This window comes from Oryctolagus cuniculus, chromosome X (genome assembly GCF_964237555.1).
Source record: "Oryctolagus cuniculus chromosome X, mOryCun1.1, whole genome shotgun sequence".
Classification (NCBI taxonomy): Eukaryota; Metazoa; Chordata; class Mammalia; order Lagomorpha; family Leporidae; genus Oryctolagus; species Oryctolagus cuniculus.
This window is the reverse complement of record NC_091453.1, coordinates 7,414,869-7,440,676: the sequence shown is the minus strand read 5'-3', so window position 1 is coordinate 7,440,676 and position 25,808 is coordinate 7,414,869. Positions and strand designations below refer to the sequence as shown.

At 35.1% G+C, this 25,808-nt stretch overlaps 1 protein-coding gene across 7 annotated transcripts in view; it reads right to left on the bottom strand.

The window, feature by feature from the left end:
- The window catches only part of CNKSR2 (connector enhancer of kinase suppressor of Ras 2), a 315,289-nt gene that overhangs the window by 258,827 nt on the left and 30,654 nt on the right, over positions 1–25,808 (bottom strand). For all 7 annotated transcript variants that reach the window (XM_002719953.5, XM_002719954.5, XM_070067189.1 and 4 more), the window contains exon 2: positions 7,014–7,177. In XM_002719953.5, coding sequence (XP_002719999.1) covers positions 7,014–7,177 — 164 coding nt within the window. The remainder of the gene's footprint in view (positions 1–7,013; positions 7,178–25,808) is intronic.

Here is a 25,808-nt window from a genome sequence, read left to right as displayed (position 1 = left end):
TTTATGTGTGGGAGCAAACTGTTGAAATCCATACTTAATGTATACTAAGCTGATCTTCTGTATATTAAGATAATCGAGAATGAATCTTGATGTGAATGGAAGGGGAGAGGGAGTGGGAAAGGGGAGGGTTGTGGGTGGGAGGGACGGTATGGGGGGGAAGCCATTGTAATCCATAAGTCGTACTTTGGAAAATTATATGCATTAAATAAAAGTTTAAAAAAAATAGTCTAAATTATTTATCTCTATATAATATTAACATTTTAAATAATTAGAAAATGCAAAAGTAATATTAAACTAATATTAATCTTATAAATAAAAATCTGAAGGCAAAGTAAAAGTACTTGAAAGCCTTGAAAAGTTAAGAAGTTAAAATATTATTTTTAGTGCAACTGAAAAATTAGGAAATAGAAATTAGTCTTCTAGACAAAACCAGGAAAGATATCCAGAGAAAGTATCCTAAACAGATTTGGAAATCTCCTAAAAATTATCCTACGTGAACAGAGGCAAAAAGCGGGGAAGAGAGAGGAATGCAGTGACAAGGAGAAAAGACACATAACAGAGAATGGACAATGAAATTCCTAAAATCTGTCCTAGCTAACAAACAGAACTAGTTGCACTGATAATAAAAAAGCACTTTAAAAATATCTACATGAATATAAAAACAGGTTAGAAACTCATCTGTATATAACAGCAATTATATGCTACTATTTTAACAAGGCAACCTCTCAAGATAATTTTGAAAAGGTTTATGTATTTGGAAGGCAGAGAGAGAGAAGAGAGACATCTTTGATCGGTGGGTTCACTCCCCTAATGCTCATAATGGCCTACGCTCGGGGCTGAGCCGGACAGAAACCAGGAACCAGGGATCCCATCTGGATCTCCCATGTCGGAGGCAGGGACTCAAGTACTTGGGCTATCACCGTCTGCCTCCCAGGGTGCAAATCAGCAGGAAGTTAGCTAAGAAGTGGAAGTGACATCGGATCTCAGGCACTCTGATTTAGGCTGCAGACATCTCAAATGGCAGCTCAAGACTAGTGCAGTACAATGCCCACCTCAAGCTAATTTTTATAAAATTCTAAGTAGCTCAAAAACAATTACTGCCAACCTAGATACTCTCTTGCTATTTCTTTCATGAAAAGTGGATTTTTCTGTGTGACTTGCTAAGTTACCAGTAAATCATAGTTTCTTGCCTGACATTTAAAGAATCAAGTAAATGAAGCACTATTTTGCTCTGGAGTATGGGTTAAGAGATGAGAAATACTGCCTCAACTTTTAAAGAATGCAAGTCTTCTCATTATAGATTTGCTTTTTACTGGATATTCACGTGATAACTAGGTATTACTATTGGTATAGAAAGAACTAGCTCAAGAAAACAAATCTTCAATCATAAAATATACTTAAGTTTCTTTCTTTGTCCTATATGATACCTGTTTATGCATCTTCTTGGCCATTAACATCTGTGCTAGGAATGAGACATGACTCAGAACTGATTGAACATACCTGGTTTAGGCTTAATGAATTGATGCTAAGTTCATACTGATCTTTTCCAATTATGTGCATGTGAAAGCATATATATGAAAAGAAGGAGCATATTGAACATTTTATAAAATCAAGTTGTCTGTAACCTCATTACTACTGGGAAATTCTTATTAAGCAATTAACTGAAGTATTAAAAATCAGGACCTTACTTTGCAATGTCAATGCCATTTTGGAGTTCTTAATTTAAATGCATCATGTAGCAGGCATTTAGGTTATAATACTTTGCTTCATAAATCTGAGTGAGTCCTAAAAGGCTTTCTTTAATATATTTTTGGAAAATAAATTATTTTGAGATGAACAAACTAAGCGATTATGCTGCAAAAAACAAATCTTAGCCATTGTAAATGTCAATGTTTTCATGCAAAATGGCTATAATATGAAAAAAATGAAGAATGAAATTAAAACTATTCTTATACTGCAATAAATGACTCATAGTTCTAAAGAAAAGGTGTTTTGTTAGAACACAAATTGAGAACTATACATTAAACTACATGCATTTAATTTATGCTTTTACTATTTCAGTTGATATTCTCTGCTCTTATTTAAGCATACTAAAGAACAGCATAATAGCATAAAGGAGTTAATAAACTTCAAAATCATAAACAGATCACTTCTTTTAAGAATAATATGGTACAAGCAAATAGTTAATCCATAGTAAATACATGTCACATGAATAATGAACAAGTGACCAAACAAACCTTTGATTTTCATCAGTTATCAAAAAATTTATTCCTCATTAGGACTAACTTCAAGACACAGCAGATGAGAATACAACATAGCTTCAAACAAACCAAATCAATTTGGTAATTCTTCTGTCTCCTCTACACTGGGAACAGAAGCTTCAGAGTCACAGGCTATGTACTCAAGAGACAAAATATACAGATCTCTACAGAAAGGCAGAATGTATCATTCAGGAAGATAACAATAATTTAACATCTTCCACGTGCTATAAGCACTGGGTATAAAGTTGAAGAAAAAACATTATGAATCTAACAAAGCTGTCTTCCTTTGAGGAGCCCACCATGAATTGAAAGACCAAAGAACCATAATGTGATACAAGATGAGGATTGCCTTTCTTATCATTTCCCACACTGCACCAGCCAAATTACAACTCTTTTTTTCTAAGCACTCTATACATTTTTTTTTTTTGACAGGCAGAGTGGACAGTGAGAGAGAAAGACAGAGAGAAAGGTCTTCCTTTTGCCGTTGTTTCACCCTCCAATGGCTGCCGTGGCCGGCCCGCTGTGGCCAGCGCACTGTGCTGATCCAAAGGCAGGAGCCAGGTGCTTCTCCTGGTCTCCCATGGGGTGCAGGGCCCAAGCACTTGGGCCATCCTCCATTGCACTCCCAGGCCACAACAGAGAGCTGGACTGGAAGAGGAGCAACCGGGACAGAATCCGGCGCCCTGACCAGGACTAGAACCTGGTGTGCTGGCGCCGTAAGGCAGAGGATTAGCCTATTGAGCTGCAGCGCCGGCCTCTATACTCTTTATAATTGTCTTTATACAGCTATTTCTTCTGCCTAGATAACTTTTTCTCAATTGTTTTATCCAACAAACATCCACTCATTCTACAAGATCTAATGTAAATCTCAACTATATTTCCCAAATCCTTCAGAAGTATTCATAATTTCCTTTTGTACTTATCTTGGATTTTCTTTAAATTTATGTGGTCTTTTAATGACTGCTGTCTTTCTTAATGCACTACATACATTTTAGGAGTGTAGATTACGCCTTTTTCATCTTTATATTCACAGTGATAGTGTTTGCTGAACATAAATATATAATTGAAAGAAGCAATAAATACAGTATATATTAAAAAAAAAAGTAAAAAGACCAGTAGAAATTAGAGAGAGATGACATTGTTCCCCATTCCCAAGAGTACAACTTCTGATTCAGTCAACTCACCTTGCCTATAAGGCATCTCACCTCTTGATTTTATAACATGCAGAAATCAGAATTCACTACTTGGAAATTTACTTTATATTCACTAGAAAATATGTAGTTATAAACTGGAAGATATTTATACTTCTGACTTGCTGAGACAAGGTCATTAGGAAAGGGCAAAAAGGATGCTAAATATTCGACCATTTTAGAGAATGTGATTAACTGCTGAATAAATGTAGAAAAATGGAATTTACTGGTGTGTGTATAACTTCCAGAAGAGCTCAACCATACAATTCAGGACCCAAATTGCAATACCATGGTGCTTCAACTCAAAAACATATAGGAACTAAAGTTCCGCATGTGAAGATATTTACCATAGTTCAATGGCTTTAACATAGAAATGATCAAGATACTATGTGACACCAAGCTTTTAAATAGGTTGAGGCCAGCAGAGCCTTTTTCATGGGCCAAAATTCAAAGCTTACTGGTCTAGACTATCTATGTATAACCCCATCAATCATTAGTCTTTTTTCCTTCTTCAAGCTGGCAATGTGACAGCCTAGTAAACGAGTGACTCATCTATGAAACTCCCTACAAACATCCTAGACTTCAAGCTCTGATACACACAACTATGATTGCTATAAAAGGTGTGGCCAACCAGGAACTGTTAGATCAAGTGGTCATCTCCAGACAACATCTATTACACCTTCAAGGCTACTCTGACCAGAATTTGCAGATTAGTATGCTAAAAACACTATGGGCCTTTACTTACATTGAGTATCATCTTTTACTATAGGTATGATTTCTGCTCTCTTATTCAGATTCCAAGTACATATTCTGGCCTGAATTGAATTATCTCAAAGATAAGTCTCCCAATGATCATGGGGGAAATGTGAGGTTTCCTTCATCACCACATTTTTAAAAGTACTGAGTACCCACTATTGCAAGGCATTTGTAATACATACCAAGTGTTAGATAAAAACAGCCATTTTTCCTAATAACTTACAGTTTAATGAAAGACAATGACATTAATTTGATAAACTCACATAAATATATAATCACAAAATCAGATGACCAGTAAGGAAAAGAACGGCACTGGGGTGTATGGAGGGAGGCAGGAATTTTACAGACCATGCAAAAATGAGGGAATAACCAAGAAATGTCTCTTTGGGATTTGTGCTCTGGTGCAATAGGTTAAGCCATTGCTTACAACACCAGCATCCCATACTGTTTCCCACCTAGATTCCAACTAATGTGACTGGGAAAACAACAGAAGATGGCCCAAGTATTTGGGCCCCTGCTACCCACGTGGGAGACCAAGACAGATTTCCTAGCTCCTGGCTTCAGCCTGGTCCTGACCTGGCTGTGCCCATTTGGGGAGTGAATCAGTAATGGAAGAAAGATGGATGGATCTCTCTCTCCCTTTCTCTGTCTCTCTCCTCTCACCCTGTCACTCTGCTTTCCAATAAGTAATTTTTTATCAAGAAATAGCTCTTTGAGTAAATGACATTGAAAGTAAGAGGTGCTATTAAACAAGTCTGGTTTCCTATTCCATTCTTCTAGAAACTATTTTTAGTTAGGTATTTTTTCCTTGCTCATCCCATTAGCTTGTAGTAGGATTTGATGATATTATTTGTGCTCCTTAATAAAAATAATACTCCCCCTTTGATTTTATGACAACTCTTTCCTCATGCTTTTCTGACCAATCTGTAAGCCTCTCTTCAGTTACCTATTTCCTCCTAATCCAAATATAAAGCTGCATTCTTTGTATATTTTACGTGTATATGCTGTTCTCCAGTAATATCCTTTCTATCAATTTAAGCCCTTTGTCCTTAGATTCCCAAATATATATCTCCTGTCATTTCTCAGCACTAAGTTCATATTTCAACTGTCTAATGAGCATCTTTTTCCTGATAACCCAATAACACTTCAAATTCAACAAATCCCAAACTTAATTTATATTCCTACCCAAATTTACTATTCTTCTTACTGCCTATCATTATTGTTTCAAAATCAACTATGATATTACTATAGCTAGAAGAGATGGAATATTTCTAAACTTCATTTATTTTATACCTCATATTTTCAATAGATCTTCTCAATTCTTGTTGCACAATCTTAGTTCAGGCCATATGCACTATTTATGTAGAATATCTCAAATATTTCTAATTGTTCCCCTGGTCTTTAGTTAATGCTCACTCCATTTCACCATTTTCACTACCATTAGTTTACCATTTTAAAACAAAATTTGATCATTCTTGATTGGCTCTCTAATTAGGAAGTTTTACATTAGGAAGTAAAAATATCTTACCATGATGTTAAGACATGTTATAGTCTGGCCTCATTCTGTCTTTTAAAGTCTAATTTATTGCCACTGTTTCCCACAAATTTTTGTTATGCCAAATAGCTTACTATTTTTAAAACACATTTTGTATGCTCTTTAATCTGTGCACCTGTGTGTTCTGTTATCCATCTGGAGTGCCCTTCTATTCTTTTCCCACCTACCAAACACATGCACATCCTTCATTTGGTTGCTTTCGTATCACTTCTTTTATAACATAAACTCATCTATCTTAGTCAAAGCTAGTTATTTTCTCTTCTGTGTCTCCATATTTATTTCATACTTTTATTTTAGTAATTACACTATAATACTATGATTCTTTGTACATCACTCTCCCCAAGTAGGCTTTTCAAGAAGGCAGAAAAACCACACTTTATTTATATTCAACAACAAAGTGCTGAATTTATTAACAGATTCTTGGATTGGCTTGTGTTTAATTATCTATCAATTTTGATTAATCATCATACCAATAATAGCAACCATTTACTTAATGTGTATTGTGTGTTATGCATTGAATTAGGCACAAACACTATCTCATTTCCTTTTCACAATACCGAGATAATTTTTATTAGCTTCATTTTAAATAAAATAACCAAGGCTGTAGTGAAATTATTGGCCCACAAGCATCAGTGATTGACTGAACAAAGAGTCAAACCTAGGTTACCACATTACATAGTTCATATTCTTTCTCTTTATAGCTCTAGCTGCTCTCACAAATAATTGCAAGGGTTTAAGACCTATCATCATAATGTCATCTTACCTCATATGGGAAAAAATATGTTCTCAGAATAGCTAATGTAGTATCAAAATATTTCATAAGGATTATTTTGACATTGGTTTTAACTTTTTTAATATAAAAAGCAATCACATAAAGTATAACATTTAATTTTAATTTAATGTATATATAAAGAACATGCAAATAATTTGATTATTTCAAGCATGATTTTTCTAAAATAGGATTACTTAATATATGTGCTACTGAAGGGAATGGGCTTTAAAGTAATTGTGTACAACTGTACATCCTATGAGCTCTTTTTTCAAGTCACCAGGTGAGTTATAAGCCTCTTTAATTTGTCATTTGGCACTAATGTAACAAGGTTAAGGAAGGAGGAAAATAACACTTTCAACTGGTTAAGCATGATGGGGTTTCATTTCTACTTGCATTTAAATTTCTAACAGAAGGAAAAGGAGGAAAGGAATACAATTAAAAATGAGAAGTATCCCTTTCCATCGGTTTCATGTCCTCACCAGTGCACACAGAAGGTCAACTGCTTCCAAGATCAGTTCCTGATGGCCAATGCGGCTGACTCCCAGATCTTCTAGCTCTTGATGTGTAATGCGCAACAGCTGGTCCCCACTGATTTTCTCCCTCTCAAAGTTCTTAATGTACTGCTGCAGACAGTCATCAAGACCTACAACATAAAAGTATGGAAGACCAGAATGAATAAACTGTTGAACCAAAAAATGGAGGAAATGGTGGAGGGGGAAACAAGCACTAACTCCTACCATGTCATGAGTTAAGTGTATTTTAACTTTGGACTAGTTTCATCATTCATCTATTCTCAATTTCTATTGGGCTGCAGCAAAAAAAAAAAAATACTTCAACATATTCCTAGTTGGTACGCTCATAATTGAATTATCCTCAGCAATCACTTAAATCTTCACCTCTCTTTTCAGCAGTTCTCCTTGCTGTGTAATTCATAAATCCTGCTAAAAGGCAGATCTTCCTACTTTCAATTCTTTTCTTCTTCAACACCATTTCAGAGGGAGAGGTATCCTTCCTAAACAAGGATAATCTATCTCCATATACTCTGAAATCCCATCTTCTACCACCTTAACGCTATTTCAAATATTTGAAAATTAAACGCTCTCTTTGTTTCAGTCATTTTCTATTTACACTTGTTATGTTCAAACTCCTGCCATCTTTAACAAAAACCTTCTTTTATTTATTTGATCCTGTGTTCCCCAGTAGTCTGTCATCCTATCTACAATCATGCCCCTTACCTTTATTTTCTCACCTGCAAAATCCTCCTTAATCCATTATCATTTTGATTTTACCCAAGTTCAAAAATAGAAACTCACAATGGATTTTATAGTCTTGAAGCTATCTTTTTCAAGATTACCCAGGGCCATTTGTAAGTGATCAGTTAGGTTACAGAGTCAGCTTCAGTCACCTATGAGATGGCATGATACAAATGATGAACCAGACTAATAAGATTAACTATTTAGATTAAATAAGGGTTACCAAAAAAATGAGGCAATTAGTAGAAACTAGAAGGTCATGATTATGTGAATGAGGGAGAAAAGAGGACATAATGAGCTATATTCCAGCTGAGGTTACAGCGGAGCAGAAATTACATGCAAGTAGAGAAAACAGATATTGGGTTAGAACAGATGTGCAAAAGGAAGCAAGATCCCTTTTGTTTGTTATAGAAATATGGGAGATATGATGTAGCTATTTAAAGACAAAAGTCAGTCCTAAAAGCAGCCTGGTTTCTGATAATGTCCAATGGTATGCATATACTGATGAAGGCTGAAATATTCTCCGTGTATATAGCAACATGAAATCCAGCAGGGGCACTGATAAGAGTTGTGTTCACAGTGAGGTAATAAGCCATCACTGAATGAGTTGAGTAGTCATCAAAGCAGTAAGGTTGTAGAAGAGAAGATATGCAATAAGAGGATACCTGGAGAATATAGAATTGAGAGGAAGTTTGTTTTTATTATGTAAGAGACTTAAATTTTGGTTATATCCATATATTTTCATTTAAAAATGAAGGGAGGAGGAGATGAGTGCATATAGATTTACAGAATGTACAAGTAAGAAGATGAGGGCTTTCTCCTTAATGACTTTAAGATGACCTTATGGTTCCATGTGGGGTTCAATGAGGTATTTATATAGCACACAAATATGCTGTAACACCATTACAAATATGTTTTGGACACCTGAATAAATTCAGTACCAATCACACTGTTACAGAGACAAAGATGATTTTTAAAGACTCTGAGGTCAGAAACAAGGGAAAAGGTGATGAAACTATGTATGCATCAGGCGCTTTTCCAAGAAGAATTGTAGTCTGAGTAGTAGTACAAAGAATGTATTACTTAGAGTTGGAAAAAGGCACACAAAAATATCATTATAATTTGATCTATTAATGGAAGTACTGATGGCAGTAAGAACCATGAAAATGTGGTACAGGCACACTATGGAATATTATTCAGCCATAAAAAAGAATGAAATTCTATCTTTTGCAACAAAATGGATGCAACTGGAAACCGTTATGCTTAAATAAGCCAGTCCCAAAAAGACAAATACCATATGCTTTCTCTGATATGTGGGAGTTAATATAGAATACCAAAAATGTATAGGAATGAAACACACATCTTTTGATTTGATTGTTGTTCTTAGCCCTTGTTTATAATACTGTGGAGCTATGGTCTTTCTGCTTTTACTTGTTGACTATTATGGTTAGTGGAACATGAAGCCTGTGATTACAGAGTGGACTGAAATTATGTTTTTGCAAAAATTAAAGCAAAAAAAGAAAGGAAGTAAGGAAAGGGATTGAGGGAGGGAGAGTTGGAGGGAGGGAAGTATGGCTATCTTCTTAGAATTGTACTTATGAAATACATGAAACCTGCTCTCTTTATATTAACAAAAATTGTTAAAAATGAGTCCATGAGATCTTTTGAGAATATATAGAATGAAAGGTAAAGTGAGCCACAACACTTGGGGGACGTGGGAAAGAACAAAAATGGGTCAGAGAGGACCAAGGTAATAAGATGGACATGACAGATTAAGTGTCAAATGCAGTACAGTATCCTAGTAAGACAAGGGCTAAAATATTCTGATTTGACAATTGAGAGATTATAAGTGATTTTAGCTAAAGTATCAGAATAACAGAAATAGAAGATAGATAAGAGTATGGGCTTAAGGAGTGACTAATGAGAAAATAGAGGCCTTGTATGTAGAAGATTCTGTTAGGAGATTATATGGTATTGGTAAGGATGGAAGTAGATAGGGAGTTATCAATTAGGGTCAAGGGGTCTACTGTTATACTAATTTTGGAGATGAAAAAACTAAAGCTCAGTAAGATCAGTTCACTCTCTAAGTATATACAGTAAATAACTGACTAGCAAAACAAAGATTAATATCTAGTAGTCCCAGAGGATTCTTTTTTTAAAAAAAGATTTATTTATTTACTTGAAAGAGTTACACAGAGAGAAGGAGAGGCAAAGAGAGAAGGAGAGGCAGAGAGAGAGAGAGACAGAGAGACCTCCATCCGCTGGTTCACTCCCCAATTGGCCAAAATGGCCAGAGCTGCAGCGATCTGAAGACAGGAGCCAGGAGGGTATTTGGAGTCTCCAACGTGGGTGCAAGGGCTTTGGGCCATCTTCTACTGCTTTGCAATCTTTGTTGACTACATCAGACCATCTCAAGACTGAAAAAAAAAAACAGAAGCCAGTGCCGTGGCATAGCAGGTAAAGCCGTTGCCTGCAGTGGTGATATCCCATATGGGCGCTGGTTTGAGTCCCGGCTGCTCCACTTCCAATCCAGCTCTCTGCTATGGCCTGGGAAAGCAGAAGATGGCCCAAGTCCTTGGGCCCTTGCACCCACTTTGGAGACCTGGAACAATCCCCTGGCTTTGTGGCCATCTAGGGAGTGAACTAGCTGATGGAAAACCTCTCTCTCTCTCTCTGCCTCTCCTTCTCTCTCTGTGTAACTCTGACTCTCAAATAAATAAATCTTTAAAAAAAAAAAAAGACTGAAAAAACTCAATAACATAGTGGGTTTATATTCTTACAAAAATAAAATAAATGAAATAGAAACATAATACAGCTATTAAAATTTAAAGAGGATCACATAGGATAGTGGCTAATAAAATCACGTTTTTCCAGACCTACATGAAAAAAATTTCTTTAAAACTACCAACGACTAAATTCCACACCAGCATACTCCAATGAAATGAATACAGTATTAAGTAAACTGAAAATAGATCTTTGTAAAAATTAAGAGTGGGAATGTGAGAGAAAGAAAGGAGGAAGGGTTGGAGCATGGGCAAGACGGAGGTTTGGGGGGGAAGTGTCACTATGTTCCTATATCTGTATATATGGAACACATGAAGCTTGCATAACATAAATGAAATATAAAAAAAAATTTAAAAAGATCCAGTTGCTCCTCTTCCAGTCCAGCTCTCTGCTGGCCCGGGAGTGCAGTGGAGGATGGTCCAAGTGCTTGGGCTCTGCACTCACATGGGAGACCAGGAGGAAGCACCTGGCTCCTGCCTTCGGATCAGCGCAGCGCGCCGGCCATGGCAGCCATTTGGGGGGTGAGCCACCGGAAAGAAGACCTTTCTCTCTGTCTGTCTCTCTCTCTCCCTAACTCTGCCTGTCAAAAAAAAAAAAAAAGAGTACCCAACTGGTTTTCAATGTGAAGTTGCATTCAAACGAATGAAAGGGAAAATACTGCAAGTGACTCTTAGATACCAGTGAAACCTACACAATACATGCTGATCTAAGAATTAACTCCTCTTCCTTTGTTCATCAATGCCATTCTTTATGTCTACCCTCTTACATGAAAGTAGTTGTTCTATAACAAACAGGATATATAGTTTTTATAAAAATCCTCATGAAAACCAAATAAAACAGAAAAAGAAAAGGCAATTTTCTTCTAGGCCTGTTCTCATTTACTCTGTCCTAATGTTATAAAGGGCAAAGCTTTTAACAGGCTATTTATCATTTCCAAATGGAAGAGATGATGCTTTCAGTAATACTTTATATTTTATGCTCATTCTGTGCCAAGCACTATTAATAAGCCTTTTACAAATATTTTCTCATTTACTACTTACAACGAGCTTATGAATTCCTTATCATTATACTGGTTTTACAGATAATACTAAATTTAAGGACCACAATCAAGATCTCACAGTTATACATGCTAAGTCAAGGTCTAAGTCCAAGTCCATCCAACTCCAAATCCGTGATCTGAATTAAGAGTGGAGGGTATGGGGGAGGGGGGCAGCACTGTAGCATGGCAGGAGACACCATCTTCCTATATAGGAGTGCCAGATCAAGTTCCGATTGCTCCATTTTTGATTCAGCTTCCTGTTAATGCACCAGAGAAGGCAATGGTTTATATATAATAGTAACAAATGAAAAAGTGAGTTCTATTTGAATCATCTTTTGAAAATTGAAAGTTCATCAAAAGGTACCTAAAATATTTTGGGATATGTACTATATACTCATTTAATGTAATGATAATTTCAAATGCGACAATCTTATTGTCATACTTCTTGTCTGGAAAACATATTTAAAGATTTTTATTTAAAAAAGTAAAAGTCACAGGCAACAAAAGAAAAAAGGTAAATTGTGCTCAATCAAAAACAAAAACATTTGTGCATCAAGGACACTATAAATAGTGAAAAAGACAATCTATAGCATGAGAGAAAATATTTGTAAATCATATAGCTGATAAGGGACTAATATCCAGAAGATATAAAGAACTCTTAAAACCCAATAACAACAACAAACAACTTAAATAAAAAGGGGGCAAAGGAATATATACAAGGAATATTCATCAGGGAAATACAAAACAAAATGACAAAGAGGTATTACCACATACCCATAAGCATGGCTACTATCAAAACACACACACACAAGGTGGATGAATATGCAGAGAAATTTAGCCCCTTTGCTGCTTGTGGTACAACTGAAAATGGTTTGGTAGTGCTTAAAAAAATAATATTGATGGAATTACCATAGGACTCAGGTACTCTTCTTATGGCTGTTAATCCAAAAGAACTGAAAATAGAGACCTGACAAGATATTTGCACATCCACATTTATAACAGCGTTAATCTAAAAATAGATCTACTATATGACTCAGCCATCCTTCTCCCAGGGATACAACCAAAGAAAATGAAATCAGCATAGGAGTTATCTATACCCCTATGCTTTAAGCAGCTCAATTCACAACAGCCAAGATATGGAATCAACCCAGATGTCCATCAACTGATGACTGCATAAAGAAAATATTATATATATACTTGATGGAATACTACTCAGCAATAAAAAAGAATGAAATCCTGTCTTTTGCAACAAAATGGATGTAAATGTAGACCATGATTTTTAGTGAAATAAGCCAGACCCTTGGGGCCAGTGCTGTTAATCCTCTGCCCCCGGCTGCTCCTCCTCCAATGCAGCTCTCTGCTATGGCCTGGGAAAGCAGTGGAGGATGGCCCAGGTTCTTGGGCCCCTGCACCCACATGGGAGAGCCAGAGGAAGCACCTGGCTCCTGGCTTCAGATCGGCAAAACTCTGGCTGTTGTGGCCATTTGGGGAGTGAACCAGTGGATGCAAGACCTTTCTCTCTGTCTCTCCCTCTCACTGTCTGTAACTCTAACTCTCAAATAAATAAAATCTTTTTTAAAAAAGAAATAAGCCAGACCCCAAAAGACAAATATATATATATATTTTTTTCTGATTTGTGGTAGCTAATATATACAGTATAAAAAAACAATATAAATAGTGAAACTGACATTTTGGGATTTGATAATTGTTTATAGTCTTTGTTTATATTCCTGCAGAACAGTGGTCTTTCTACTTTTTATTGGTTGAACTCTTTATTTAGTAGATCATTAAGCCTGAGATTATAAAGTACACTGAAAGTATGTTATAGCAAAAATTAAAAGAAAAAAGAAAGGAAGGAAGGAAGAAGGGAGAATGGGAAGGAAGTATAATTATATTCTTAGAATTGTATCTATAAAATACATGAAATATGTTCTCTTTATATTAATAATTTTTTTTTATTTTTTTGCCAGGCAGAGTTAGACAGTGAGAGAGAGACAGTAAAGAGTTATAGACAGTGAGAGAGAGACAGAAAGAAAGGTCTTCCTTCCGTTGGTTCACTCCCCTAATGGCAGCTATGGCCGGTGCTGCACTGATCCGAAGCCAGGAGCCGGGTACTTCCTCCTGGTCTCCCACGCGGGTGCAGGGACCCAAACACTCGGGCCATCCTCCGCTGCCCTCCCGGGCCACAGCAGAGAGCTGGACTGGAAGAAGAGCAACCAGGACTAGTACCCAGCACCCCAACCAGGATTAGAACCCGGGGTGCCGGTGCCACAAGGGGAGGATTAGCCAAGTGAGCCATGATGCCGGCCTATATTAATAATTTTAAAGGAAAAATTGAGAAAATGCACAAAAAGTTAGATACAACTGGAGTGTCTACTGATACATGAATGGGTAATCAAAACAGTACATATACATAAGACTCCATGTAGCCTTAAAAAGAAATGGTAATATATGCTACAACATGGATGAACCTTGAGAAAATTATGTTTGTTGAAATAAGCCATTCACAAAAACACAAATACCATGTTTCCATTTGTATGAGACCTCTAGAGTACTGAAATTCAGCGACAGAAAGTAGAATGGGAGTTACTTAGGGACTGAGGGAATTATTCCTTAATGTGTACAAAGTTTCAGCTTTGCAAGATGAAGTCTATGAACAGATGATAGAGACCATAGCCAAAAAAGTGAATGTTCTTAATGTTATTTATTTGTGAACTTAAAAATGATTAAGTGGCTAAGAAATCCATGTCCCATATCAGAGTGTCTGGGTTTGAGTTCCAACTCCAGCTCCTGATACCAGGTTCCTGCTAATGTAGACCAATGCAGGCATCTGGTGATGGCTTAAGTAGCTGGGTTCTAACTACCCACTTACTAGAACTGGATTGAGTTCCCAGCCAATCTGCTTCAGCCTGGTCCAGGCTTAGCTGTTACAGGCATTTGGGGAATGAACCAAAGGGTGGGTACTTGTTTTCTTTCTTTCTCTGCTTCCCAAATAAATAAATATTTTAAAAATGTCTATGACAGTTCATTTGACAGTATGTATATTTTACAATTTAAAAATGCAATGATTAAAATGTTAGAATAAATGTCAAGAGAAAACAAAAAAAAAGCTTGTTACATATATTTTACCATAAGAGCAAAGTTAAAATTAACCAAGAGATTAATGTCAAATAGGTTAAATCTGTTATATTCAAAATTTAATTAGTCTTAAACACTTTGGGTGCCAAAGGTATATATAAAAGCCATAGCTGTAAGTTACTAGTTTATAGGTAATTACAAATACTACATATAAGTATAATCAAGTTTCTCTAATAAAAACATAATTTTCTTTATTGTTAAATACAAAGAAACTTTCAATATGACATTTCATCCGATTCTAATTCATCATGGAAAAAAAAAAGTCCTTAATCCTGATGGGACTTAATAATTTTCATTTAATGTCTAAACAATATTGAGTGTGAAGACATGCCAAAAACGATATACTAGGCATAACAAGAGAAAAAAAGAACTTTGCATCCAAATGTCATCAAGATGAAATTTGAAACAGTGTCACAAAGCATTAATCAGCCACCTTCTCAGGGTACTGGGAGAGATTACCTTCTCCAGGAAGGACATGCTCATGGGTAGGAGGGACCTGTCTCTCCCAGGTGGGAGACAAGAAGAGGTAGTGATAGAGACAACCCTTGTGTTGTGTAGTTGAAAAGGGTAAAACTTACTGATCCAACTTGATTTCTGGGGACACATCTTATCGTGACTTAACTCAGTACCAGGTTTCCCTAATCATCTTGGCTTTCTTAGACTTAACCCAAGTTCCTAAGTCATTAACCTTAGTATAAGTTCCTTAGATGTCCACCACAGTAAAGATTTCTGTATGATTTCCCTAAGGAAACTCTCCCTTCCTGTCCTTGGGATTCTCACCTCACAGCTTTTCTAATTCCTGATGTCAATTTTAATTTATTCTTTCAAAAATATTTACTGATTTCTATTTACAAATCAGGCAATCTTTTAAGGAGTAGGGATAAAATGATGAGCAGAAATAAACATGGTCCACTGCCTTCCTAGATTGTGTTACTATAGAAGTGCATTAATTAAGGAATCACACAAACAATTTGACAAGTAATTGAAGGGAAGGAAATATATCTTACATGTTGTTCTAAGAGACTATAATAGGGAGACTTGATCAAATCAGTGAGATCAAGTGTAGGTTTTCTGGGAGAGATGTGATAAGAACTGAAGTCTAGGTATGAGTAGGAGTCAACGAGGTAAAGAGGAAGGAAAGAGCATTATACACCAGAAACAACAAAAACCCAGGGGTAGGAGATGGGATTAAGAATATGAGGCACTGAAAGAAGGTCAGCACATGACCAAAAGTTGTATTCAGATAGCTTCAATGCATATAACACTGACTTGTGGGTTAGTTTGCCTTTTGTCAAAGAAAGGATCATCTTGGGCAGGAACTAATCTTCCTGGTCAGCCCCCTCAGTTTGTCAGCTATTCCAGCTCTGTGAGTTGAAGCACACAGCTATTCAAACAAGTCCTTTCTTTTGCCATTTTTTCCCTCAGTGCCTGTGTATAATCCCCCTCACCCTCTCACTAAGGGAGGTTAAAGAAAAAAAAAACAGGTAGAACAATCTGCTCCATACATTATTTAAAACTGTATCCATGATGTCCTGAATAACAAATCAAAATCAACAGAAAAATGTGGTAAAAGGTAGAAATAACTTTTAAAATAGTGATTCGAGAAAAACAGTATGGTTAAATAAGACTGACAAACTTCCTTTAGAAGTAACAGCCAAACATTTCAATTCAGACATACGCAACTTATTAATCCTGATTGGAATAACTTTCACAAAAGAATATTCTAACATAGAAGTAACTGCAGAAACAAAAGGCACCATCCGCGATTAAAACTAATCTCAACACATCTCCTGTGATCCTTGCCTAATACAAAACAAATCTTACTCATCACTTCAAATCCACTATCTGGGACCTCCTTCATTGTTACATATGCACTCATTTTCCCACTACCAAGGAATGTCAGTATTACAAACTATTCAATAATTTCACAAGTTCAGGTAAAACAATCTTTGGTGTTTTATAAATTTTATGACTCTTAAAATAGGCTCTAAAATATTAGACTCAATTTTTAGTCAATATGTATTTCCTATCTAATCACTAAAATATCACTGTTTTAATATTAAAATTAAAATCAAACTATGAATTGTGGCTTCTTGTCACAAGTAAGGATTTATTATCAGAATAAACACTACATTATCCCACAGCCATTTCTGATAGGTTGAATAAAAGGATATAAATGGTGATATTCAATTTTATATTTATTTTTGCTTCATGGATCAGAATCAATATGTAATAGTATAGGATTAACAGCTAACTATTTATTATCCTATGATGTAAATTTTGCTTGACCTAGGAAAATAGGACACTTTGAAAGCCTATTTTTTCAATAAAATTCATAAGATATATTCAAAATAACTAATAATTATAACTCAAAACAATGTAAGTGTTCCATTGACTCTCACATTCTAAGTGCAGATAGCATACCTTGGGATATGACAAGATTATAGATTCTTCTCAGTTGTTCTGGTGCAGGGCCTGAGATTTTGTATTTCTAACAAGCTCCCAAATAACAATGAACATTATATCCAAAGTAAAAAAAGACTTTTTTTCAACAAGTGATGATGTAACTATCAAATAGAACAATGAAGACTGGTAATACACATACATAGACACAATTAAGCTTATAATTCTAAATATCAAGTCATGTACTTTTGGGGATCACCAATCCCAATCAGGGAATGTATTTATAATGATACCCAAGAATCAACAAACATTTGTCATAAATTTATAGACCATAAAGGGGCAAATTTCGCATACAGTTAGACAAACTGTGATTTAATAAAAAGGCCATCCAAGGGGCTGGCGCTGTGGCATAGCAGGTAAAGCCACCATCTGCACCGCCAGTAACTCACATAGGCACCAGTTTGAGTTCTAGCTGTCCTACTTCTGATCCAGCTCCCTGCTAATGTGCCAGGGAAAGTAGCGGAGGATGCCCTGAGTCCTAGGGGCACTACACTCACAGGTGAGATCCAGAAGAAGCTCCTGGCTCCTGGCTTTGGATCGGCCCAGCTATGGCCTTTGCGGACATTTGGGGAGTGAACCAACAGATAGAAGACCTCTCTCTGTAACTCTGACTTTCAAATAAATAAATAAAACCTTAAAAAAAGGCTATCCAAAATAACTGCAATTATATTTATTCTAGTAAATCCCTAATTGCATGTTTTAAGACATATTTAGAAAATTTCCAAAAAGTAAAGTTCATGGAGAAATTCAGCAGCCTAAATGAGCAGGACTTAGACTCTTCCTACATGATACTGTTATCATCAATTATTAAAAAAGTACAGTAGTATTTCTTTAAAAAATGAAAGAAACCATAATCAATACAAATTCATGCTGCTTATCATTAAACCTTTCTCAAAGGCCTCAATAAAGATGATTTTCCAATATTTCTTATAATTCTTCTCTGTTCAGTAAATTTCTCCTTCATTATGACAGCATTCTACTGCAATCAATTTCTACCAGGAAAGTGGGGTTTCTTCCCTTAACAATCAAACTGGAAGCTGTCAGTAATTATTGCTTTTCCTTGGTTCCCTCGAGACTTCAAATTCTTACAAATCAGTCGGAGTCAGCAATACCTGAATATCAGAAAGGCAGAAAAAAAATTCTGCAGAGATGCATATGAAATCAGAATCAGGCCTTAGCTAATATGGTATCAAAGAAATAATTTGGTAAATCCGCATTTTTAAAAAAAATCTTGTACTCACTTCTGAGAACAGAGACAACATTGTTTTTCGAGTCACAAATTAACCTCCAAAACATCTGTTTCTTACAAGTTTACACTTACTTGCCAGGCATTTCAGAATCAACTTTTAGATTATATTTGCAAAGTCCAAGTCATAATTTAATATTACAATCATATTGCTGGAGACCCAACAATCAATGGAACTTAATATTCTTATGATTCTCCTGATTAAATTACTGCTCAAAAGCTGTATAAAAAGATACGTGGATCTCATCTTTGCTCAGCTCTCAGAATTTTAAAACTATCTAAAAAGAAATGTACTTTTAAGGTCTCTAGGTACTTTTGTCATATGAGGAGACAAAAAGTTTAAAATACCTCCACAAGACAAATAATAAACAACCAGTTCTTCTAGGGTAAGGAGACTAAGCAAGAAAGAAAAAAAGAAAGAATGTGGAGGTTGGGAAGGTTAGGGCAAGGGTAAAGACCCAACACATGTAATGATTTTACATTATGTAAAGTACTACCCAAGAAACGTCTGAGCTTTGCCTAACAAGAGTATATTCATTCATCCTCCTCAGAGACTTTGGTCACTGCCTGAAAGCAGCTGTGCAAACAATCTTTTAGTAAGCTTTTTATTTCAATTCAATCCCAAAGCTTTCCACTTGTGAATTTCAATGAAAAGACCCTGAGGAATGCAAGATTTGCATACATATAAATATACTACCATTTCTAGCTACACAGGCACATACTCAAGGCAGCTGTAAAGCAATCTGTGAAAGGAACAGAACTTACCAAGAGTCATCCTGAGTAGCTGCAAAATGCACTCTTTGTAAAAATACAAAAAGTAAATATAAATGTTATAAAGAGTAAAAGCTAACCTTGATGAACATTACAAATAATCATGTTTAAAGTTATAGAAAATACTGGTAGATATTTCTAAATTAATATAAATGAGAAAGATGAAAAATAATTTTCTAATTTTATAGTTGAGTCCAACTGCTCCTTTCCCAAAGGTAATAATAGTGCACTACTCACAATAACCTTAAACAGCAGGCTACCAATTTCAAAGTATTTTTTTAGAAATGGAAAAATTTTCTAAGGAACCTACAGTGAATAAGAACTTTTTATTTCAAGAAAATAAGAAATATGTTAAAATATGTAACAATGCAAGAAAACCTACAATTACTTTTATTGTCAGCAGCCTCCCAGGAAACATGTTCCCTTTGGTTATAGCATCAGAGATTAAAAATCATTTACGAAGAGTATGATTCATTGAATAATGATAAAGGTAACTTTAAGTTCCTGTTAAAAAGTTTTGTACACTTCTAGTTATGACCTCCAAAAATGGTAAAGAATTCAAAACAGAACCTTGCATTAGTATTCAAAACTGAGTCATGTCATCCCAGGAAAATTTTAATATAAAAAGAGCTGATTTCATTCCTTTTCATGGCAATCTCAAATCTTGTTAAATGGGAAGAAAAAAATTAACCAAAAAACATTTCTGTTCACATGTTAGGTTTTTGTTTTTTGAGGCAAGGGGCTGCTGATAATCTTGTGAAAACACAGTAGGAAAAAAAAAAGCTAAAACCTGATTAAAATAAAAAACACATAGCATAGGAAACCAAATAACTAATCCTGAGAAACTGGTAATTTTTGGAAGGAAATATAGCCAGTGTGCATCTGTCAACTACTCAAATTCTTTACTATGGCATGTATTCTTCAATACATATAGTGTATTCCAGCATTGAGGTTAACTAGTTCAACCATGTAGTTAATAAACAAATTAGGGACATTTCTTCAAAAAGATTTATTTTCTTCATCCTTCAAGTTTCCAATAACTCTTAAGGGTACAACATTAATTACATTTTTATAATTGCTTCCAAATGCCTTATAGCTCTAAGATTTATTTTTTTTTTTAGAAGTAATATAGCTCTAATCCACATTCCAAGTCTAAAAGGCTTGACTTTGTCCATCAAATGGAAGAGTAGTATTACTCTACAATGACAGAGTGATAAAGCCACAAAGTCAACTGTTGTTATAAGAAGCAGAATCAATGAGATATTTCAATTTATGGTTCTAAACATAGTTTAATCATTAAGAAAAAGAGGAGGAATACAAATAACATTTAACTTTTTTTTTAAAGACAAATCTTACATTAACCAATGAAATAAAAATTTCCTTTATGTACAGGGAAAGTGACCTGTGTTTTGGCAACAGGATTCATATTCCTTGTATATTTGGAAGATTAAAAAAGATTACAAACGTATGTTAAATCACAATTTCTACAAACTGAAGAGAAACATGATAGTGACTCTCCTACTCCTCTCTCTTATTGTCTTGACACAAAGGAATGGAAGGGGATATCAGAATCTTAATGGAGCACTCTTTGGCCTAGCTGAAAGTAGGTCCAACCTACCTATTTCTTTATTCTCACAGGCTTACTCTATAACTTCCAGAATACATAGAATTGTTTTGTAGGAAATTTCTAAGTAATGGGGGAACATATTTAGAGGGCCAAATGTTTGAATAATAAAAATGTTAATCATATCATTAGTACATATATACAAAATGATATCAGCTCAAAATAGAATTAAACTTACCGCTAAAGCTACATTTTTATTATAAGATTGGAAAGGAAGTTATTTGATAAACTAAGTTACTAAGCTTATATTAAATATATAAAAATCATTAAGCAAAATTTCCTCTTAAAAGTTAACCTAAGCCTCAGAAACCACTATCAATCACTTTAATTTTTCTAAACCGTTATGATTTATACAAATATTGGTTATTTTAATTACAAATTTGAAATTTAATATATCAATGAACTACACCTTATCAAATGCAGACACATTTAGAACAACTCAGAATTATAATAACAAACATACCAGTTAAACTCAAGAAGCAGCCTCACCAAAGACCAAGAATATTTAACACTGAGCAGTGGCCTTAGACAATACCAAAAGACAAGGAAAAAAAAGAGCTATATACATTAGCAGAGAAAAAAAATACCAACATATGCACAATATGATGATTTAACTCAGAAAGTACAAGAAAGTCAATCAAAAACTATTAGATGGATAATAAATTTACTAAGGTGGCCAAACAGGAGAGTAGTTCACAATAGGAATAAAAATAATAAACTATCTAGGAATAATCCTAACAAGTAATGTACAATACATTTACTTTTATAATGCTATAAAATTTCACAGGGGAAATAACAAAGATCCAAATAAATAAGGAAAGCTACTATATTCCTATATAAGATAGCCCAATAATATATGGAAATTACCTTTTCCTAGACTAATCTACAAATTCAATGCAGTCCCAGTTAAGATCATAATGGAACTTTTTTTGCGTGTGAAACATAGTAAACATAACCCAATTTCATATGAAAGAAAAAATAGGCAACAAACAAATATTTTTAAAAGCAAAGCATGAGGTTCTGGGAGACTTGCCATTCAGACAGCAAACATTCCATGAAGCAATAATTCAAAATTGCAATGAAATTGAAAGTAAATGAACTAAAAAAAAAGGACAATCCAGAAACAGATATATCCATGTGAATTTGTTTACAAATTGAGGTTTATCATTTTAATGTTTCATAAACTTAGTATTTCAAATAAGTGGGGAGCAAATGCAGACTACCCAGTAAGTAGTACTGAACAACTGGCAATCCATTTGGGAAAAAAAAAGTCAGGTCCCCTATGTTTACAAACCATTTCATATTTTTTTAAAAAGCAAAAATAACATAAAAATTAATGTACTGGGACAAGTTAGAGAAGATGATTTATACAATATGGCAATAGAATGATCTTCCTAAGCAAGATATAACACTGAGTAGACATATAAGGGAGGATAACAACAGAAAGGGTTACATTAAAATTTAAATATTTTCCTTATAAGACACTTAGGGAACGTTTTAAAACTATATACAAAAGCCACAGCTTCTTATAAAATCTTATCTTCCCCCTTTGTCTCTCTTTACTCCTTAAGAAGCTATGCTTTTATGAACCACTGTTTCTTATAGAAGTGTGTTACATTTCTTCCCCACGGATCCTGAATAGACTATTTTTTCTTCTTCAAAACAAATTCTATGGAAGGTTAGTGACTAAGTATACTAGCTTTATCAACTAATTAAGCTATCCTTGCAATCCAGTTTACTTTATATACCTGTTGCTACAAGTTTCTATTTAATAGAAGCTGCAATGAAATACTCTATTGGAATAGTTTGTTAAACAATTCTGTTTTCTGGAAGCAGTTATTTAAACTGCACTGCAGTTTACCCTTTGTTCTGACAAGTAACATGTGGCTTAACTGAAATATAATATAGCAACTGTATAAAGAATGGAAACTCACACATGATAGTGTAAGATACTGCATATGATTACCAGATAGATACTTATTAAGACTAAGGGATTATATGTCATGTTTGTATTTCTAGAGTAAAACTTAGCTCATAGAAGGTATTCAATACACTTGCATAATGAACATCTTTGCTACTTTATTTCAAATTTCAACTAGATTTAAAGTTCATTTCTTGGAGTTCATTTAAATTTCATGTAAGATTTTCTTCTTCCGAAACTTTTACATAGGGAAGAATCACCAATTAACCCATTTCTCTATGAATCAAATTTACAGTTATCAGCCATAGTCACAAAATTTAACATACTTTCCCTGTATCATCATAATGTAATTGGAATTGCCTTTGGTATTTTATGGAATTAAGCAAAGTGATTTTAAAGTTCATAGGTAAAAAAACTCAGAGTAGAATTGCTAATGCATATACAGGTATCATGTCATCCTGAGTGCATCCATTCTTTAAAAATACCAGTGTATTACTGAATTGCCGCAAAGCAGTAATGCCCACATCCCACATCAGAGTGCCTGAAATTGAGTCCCACATCTTTTTTTTTTAAAGATTTTATTTATTTGAGAGGTAGAGTTATATACAGTGAGGGGGGAGAGGAGGAGGGAAAGAGGGAGAGAGAGGGAGAGACAGAGACGGAGAGGAGGGCGGCTTCCATCTGTTGGATCACTCCCCAAATGGCTGCAACAGTCGGAGCTGAGCTGATCAGAAGCCAGGAGCCAAGAGTTCTTTCTTCCAGGTTTCCCACATGGGTGCAGGGGCCCAAGGACTTGGGCCATCTTCTACTGCTTTCCCAGGCCATAGCATAGAGTTAGATAGGAAAAGGAGCAGCTAGGACTCGAACCAGTGCCCATAGGGGACACCAGCGCCCCAGGTGGAGGCTTAGTTCACTATGCCACAGTGCCAGCCCTAGTGCCACTTCTGCTTCTAATCCACCTTCTTACTAACGTGTACCATTGGAGGCAGCAGATGATGGCTTCGGTACTTGGGCCCCTGCCACCCATGCTGGGAGATTTGGTCAGAATTCCTGGCTCCTGGCTTTGGCCTTGCCCCTCCCTGGCTGTTTTGGGAATTTGGGGAGTGAACCAGAGGATGGAAAGTGTGTCTCTCTCTTCCTTTAAAATAAATTTAAAAATATATACACTTTTTTAAAAAAAAGAGTAATACAAGCATAATTTTATAATTTCAGCAATAATGTTTTAAAGAGAATACCTGGTGATAAGTTTAATAATACTGATGGAAAACTGATTTCCCCTGTGGCTGTGAACTGTAAATAATCATGTCTGCAAAATGACAGGAAAAACTACCATGCAAAAAGGAAACTTCCCTGTTATATGGAAAATGCATACTAGGTTTAAAATACTGGGTTTTTCTAGGACTTTTCTGACATCATTTTTTAAATTTAGATACTTAACTAAATCACTTGGAGGTTGTTTATATGTGTGATGCAAGGTGTAAGTCTAATTTTATTTTTTCTAAGCACTCATCCAGCCAGTTGTGCAAACATAATGGACAACTTTCAATACATATGAGAAAGTCCATCTTTCCCCTACTGATCTGAAATGCCATATTTAATCAGATAATGAATTTACATATGTACCAGATTATCTCCTTCTGGGCTTTCTATTCTATTCCATTGGTAAATTTGCTTGTTCATGGGCCAGCATTACTCTGGTTTTAATTACAGAGATTTTTACAATGTTTTAATGTCTCATAAAGCTAATCTGCCCATATAGTTTTCAGTGTTTTCCTAGCTCTCCTTGTTTGTAGTTTTGATGTTCTTGTTTATAGGTTTCACTCAAATAAGCACAAGGATCCAACAGATTAAGAACTTTGCTCTGAACATAATTAGGATAGTAAATCAAGCATAAAACTAATTTATGCAAAATAAATATGAAATCTTCACTGTTTAATATTTTAGCATGATCTCTTTTATTTTTAAAATTATTTTTATTTATTTGAGAGACAGAGTAAAGGAAAGAGAAAGAAAGAGACAAAGAGAGAACTTCCATCCACTGCTTCACTCCTCAAGAGCCTGCAATAGCCAGGCTGGGCCAAGCAGAAGCCAGGGGCGGAGAACTCAATGTAGGTTTCCCACAAGGGTGGCAGGAACCCAAATACTTGAGCCATTATCTGCTGCCTCCAAGGGTGTACAATAATAGGCAGCCGGAATTAGAAGACGAGCCAGGACTTGGAGCTTGGTACTCCTGTAGGAAATGGTGGGCATTCCAAGCAGCATCTCAACTGTGGCACCAAGTATCAACCCTAGCATGACCTCTTTTAGCATAAATATGTAAGAACTAACCAAATATCAACTGGCATCATGTTCTGGTATAATTATAAGTGTATATATATGTCTAAAATTTTATAATGTATGTGCTCATTTGCCATTAAAATTTCAGATTAGCTACTAAATATGGAAAAGCATATAAACACATTAAGTTGTCTTGTAAAATATCAAACCGTTAACTTTCATCCTAAATTCAAACATAGATATTTATTTATTTAAATAGATATTTATTTATTAAATATTTATTTAACCTATGTAAATATGAGTATAAATAGTTTATTCTAGTTTTTAAAATGTTATTAGATAAGCAAAATCAGGAGTCTTATAAAGTTTCTCCTTACTTATACAAGGTTTTCAACTCTATGTCCTTATTACGCAAGGACATCATACAGGTTGTGCAATGCTAACGTGTATTAGCATATATGTGATAAGGTAGCTCTGTTTTTGCCCTCTTTGTTAAGGAGACAAAATGATTTCTTCCAACTCAGAGAAAGATAAAGGTCACTACTGGGTAGGAGTTGGACATTTATCATTTATTAAGTCATTTAACTTAAGTCTCATCTTTAAAACTGGTTGATAAATCTACCATTGGCATGCTTCTGCAATATTCAAATCAAGGCATTAAAGTATGAAAAGTAACTGACACTTAGTAGGCACTGAATGAATACTATTTGTACAAGTACCTAGTTTTACATTTATTACACATGAGAACACAGGATCAG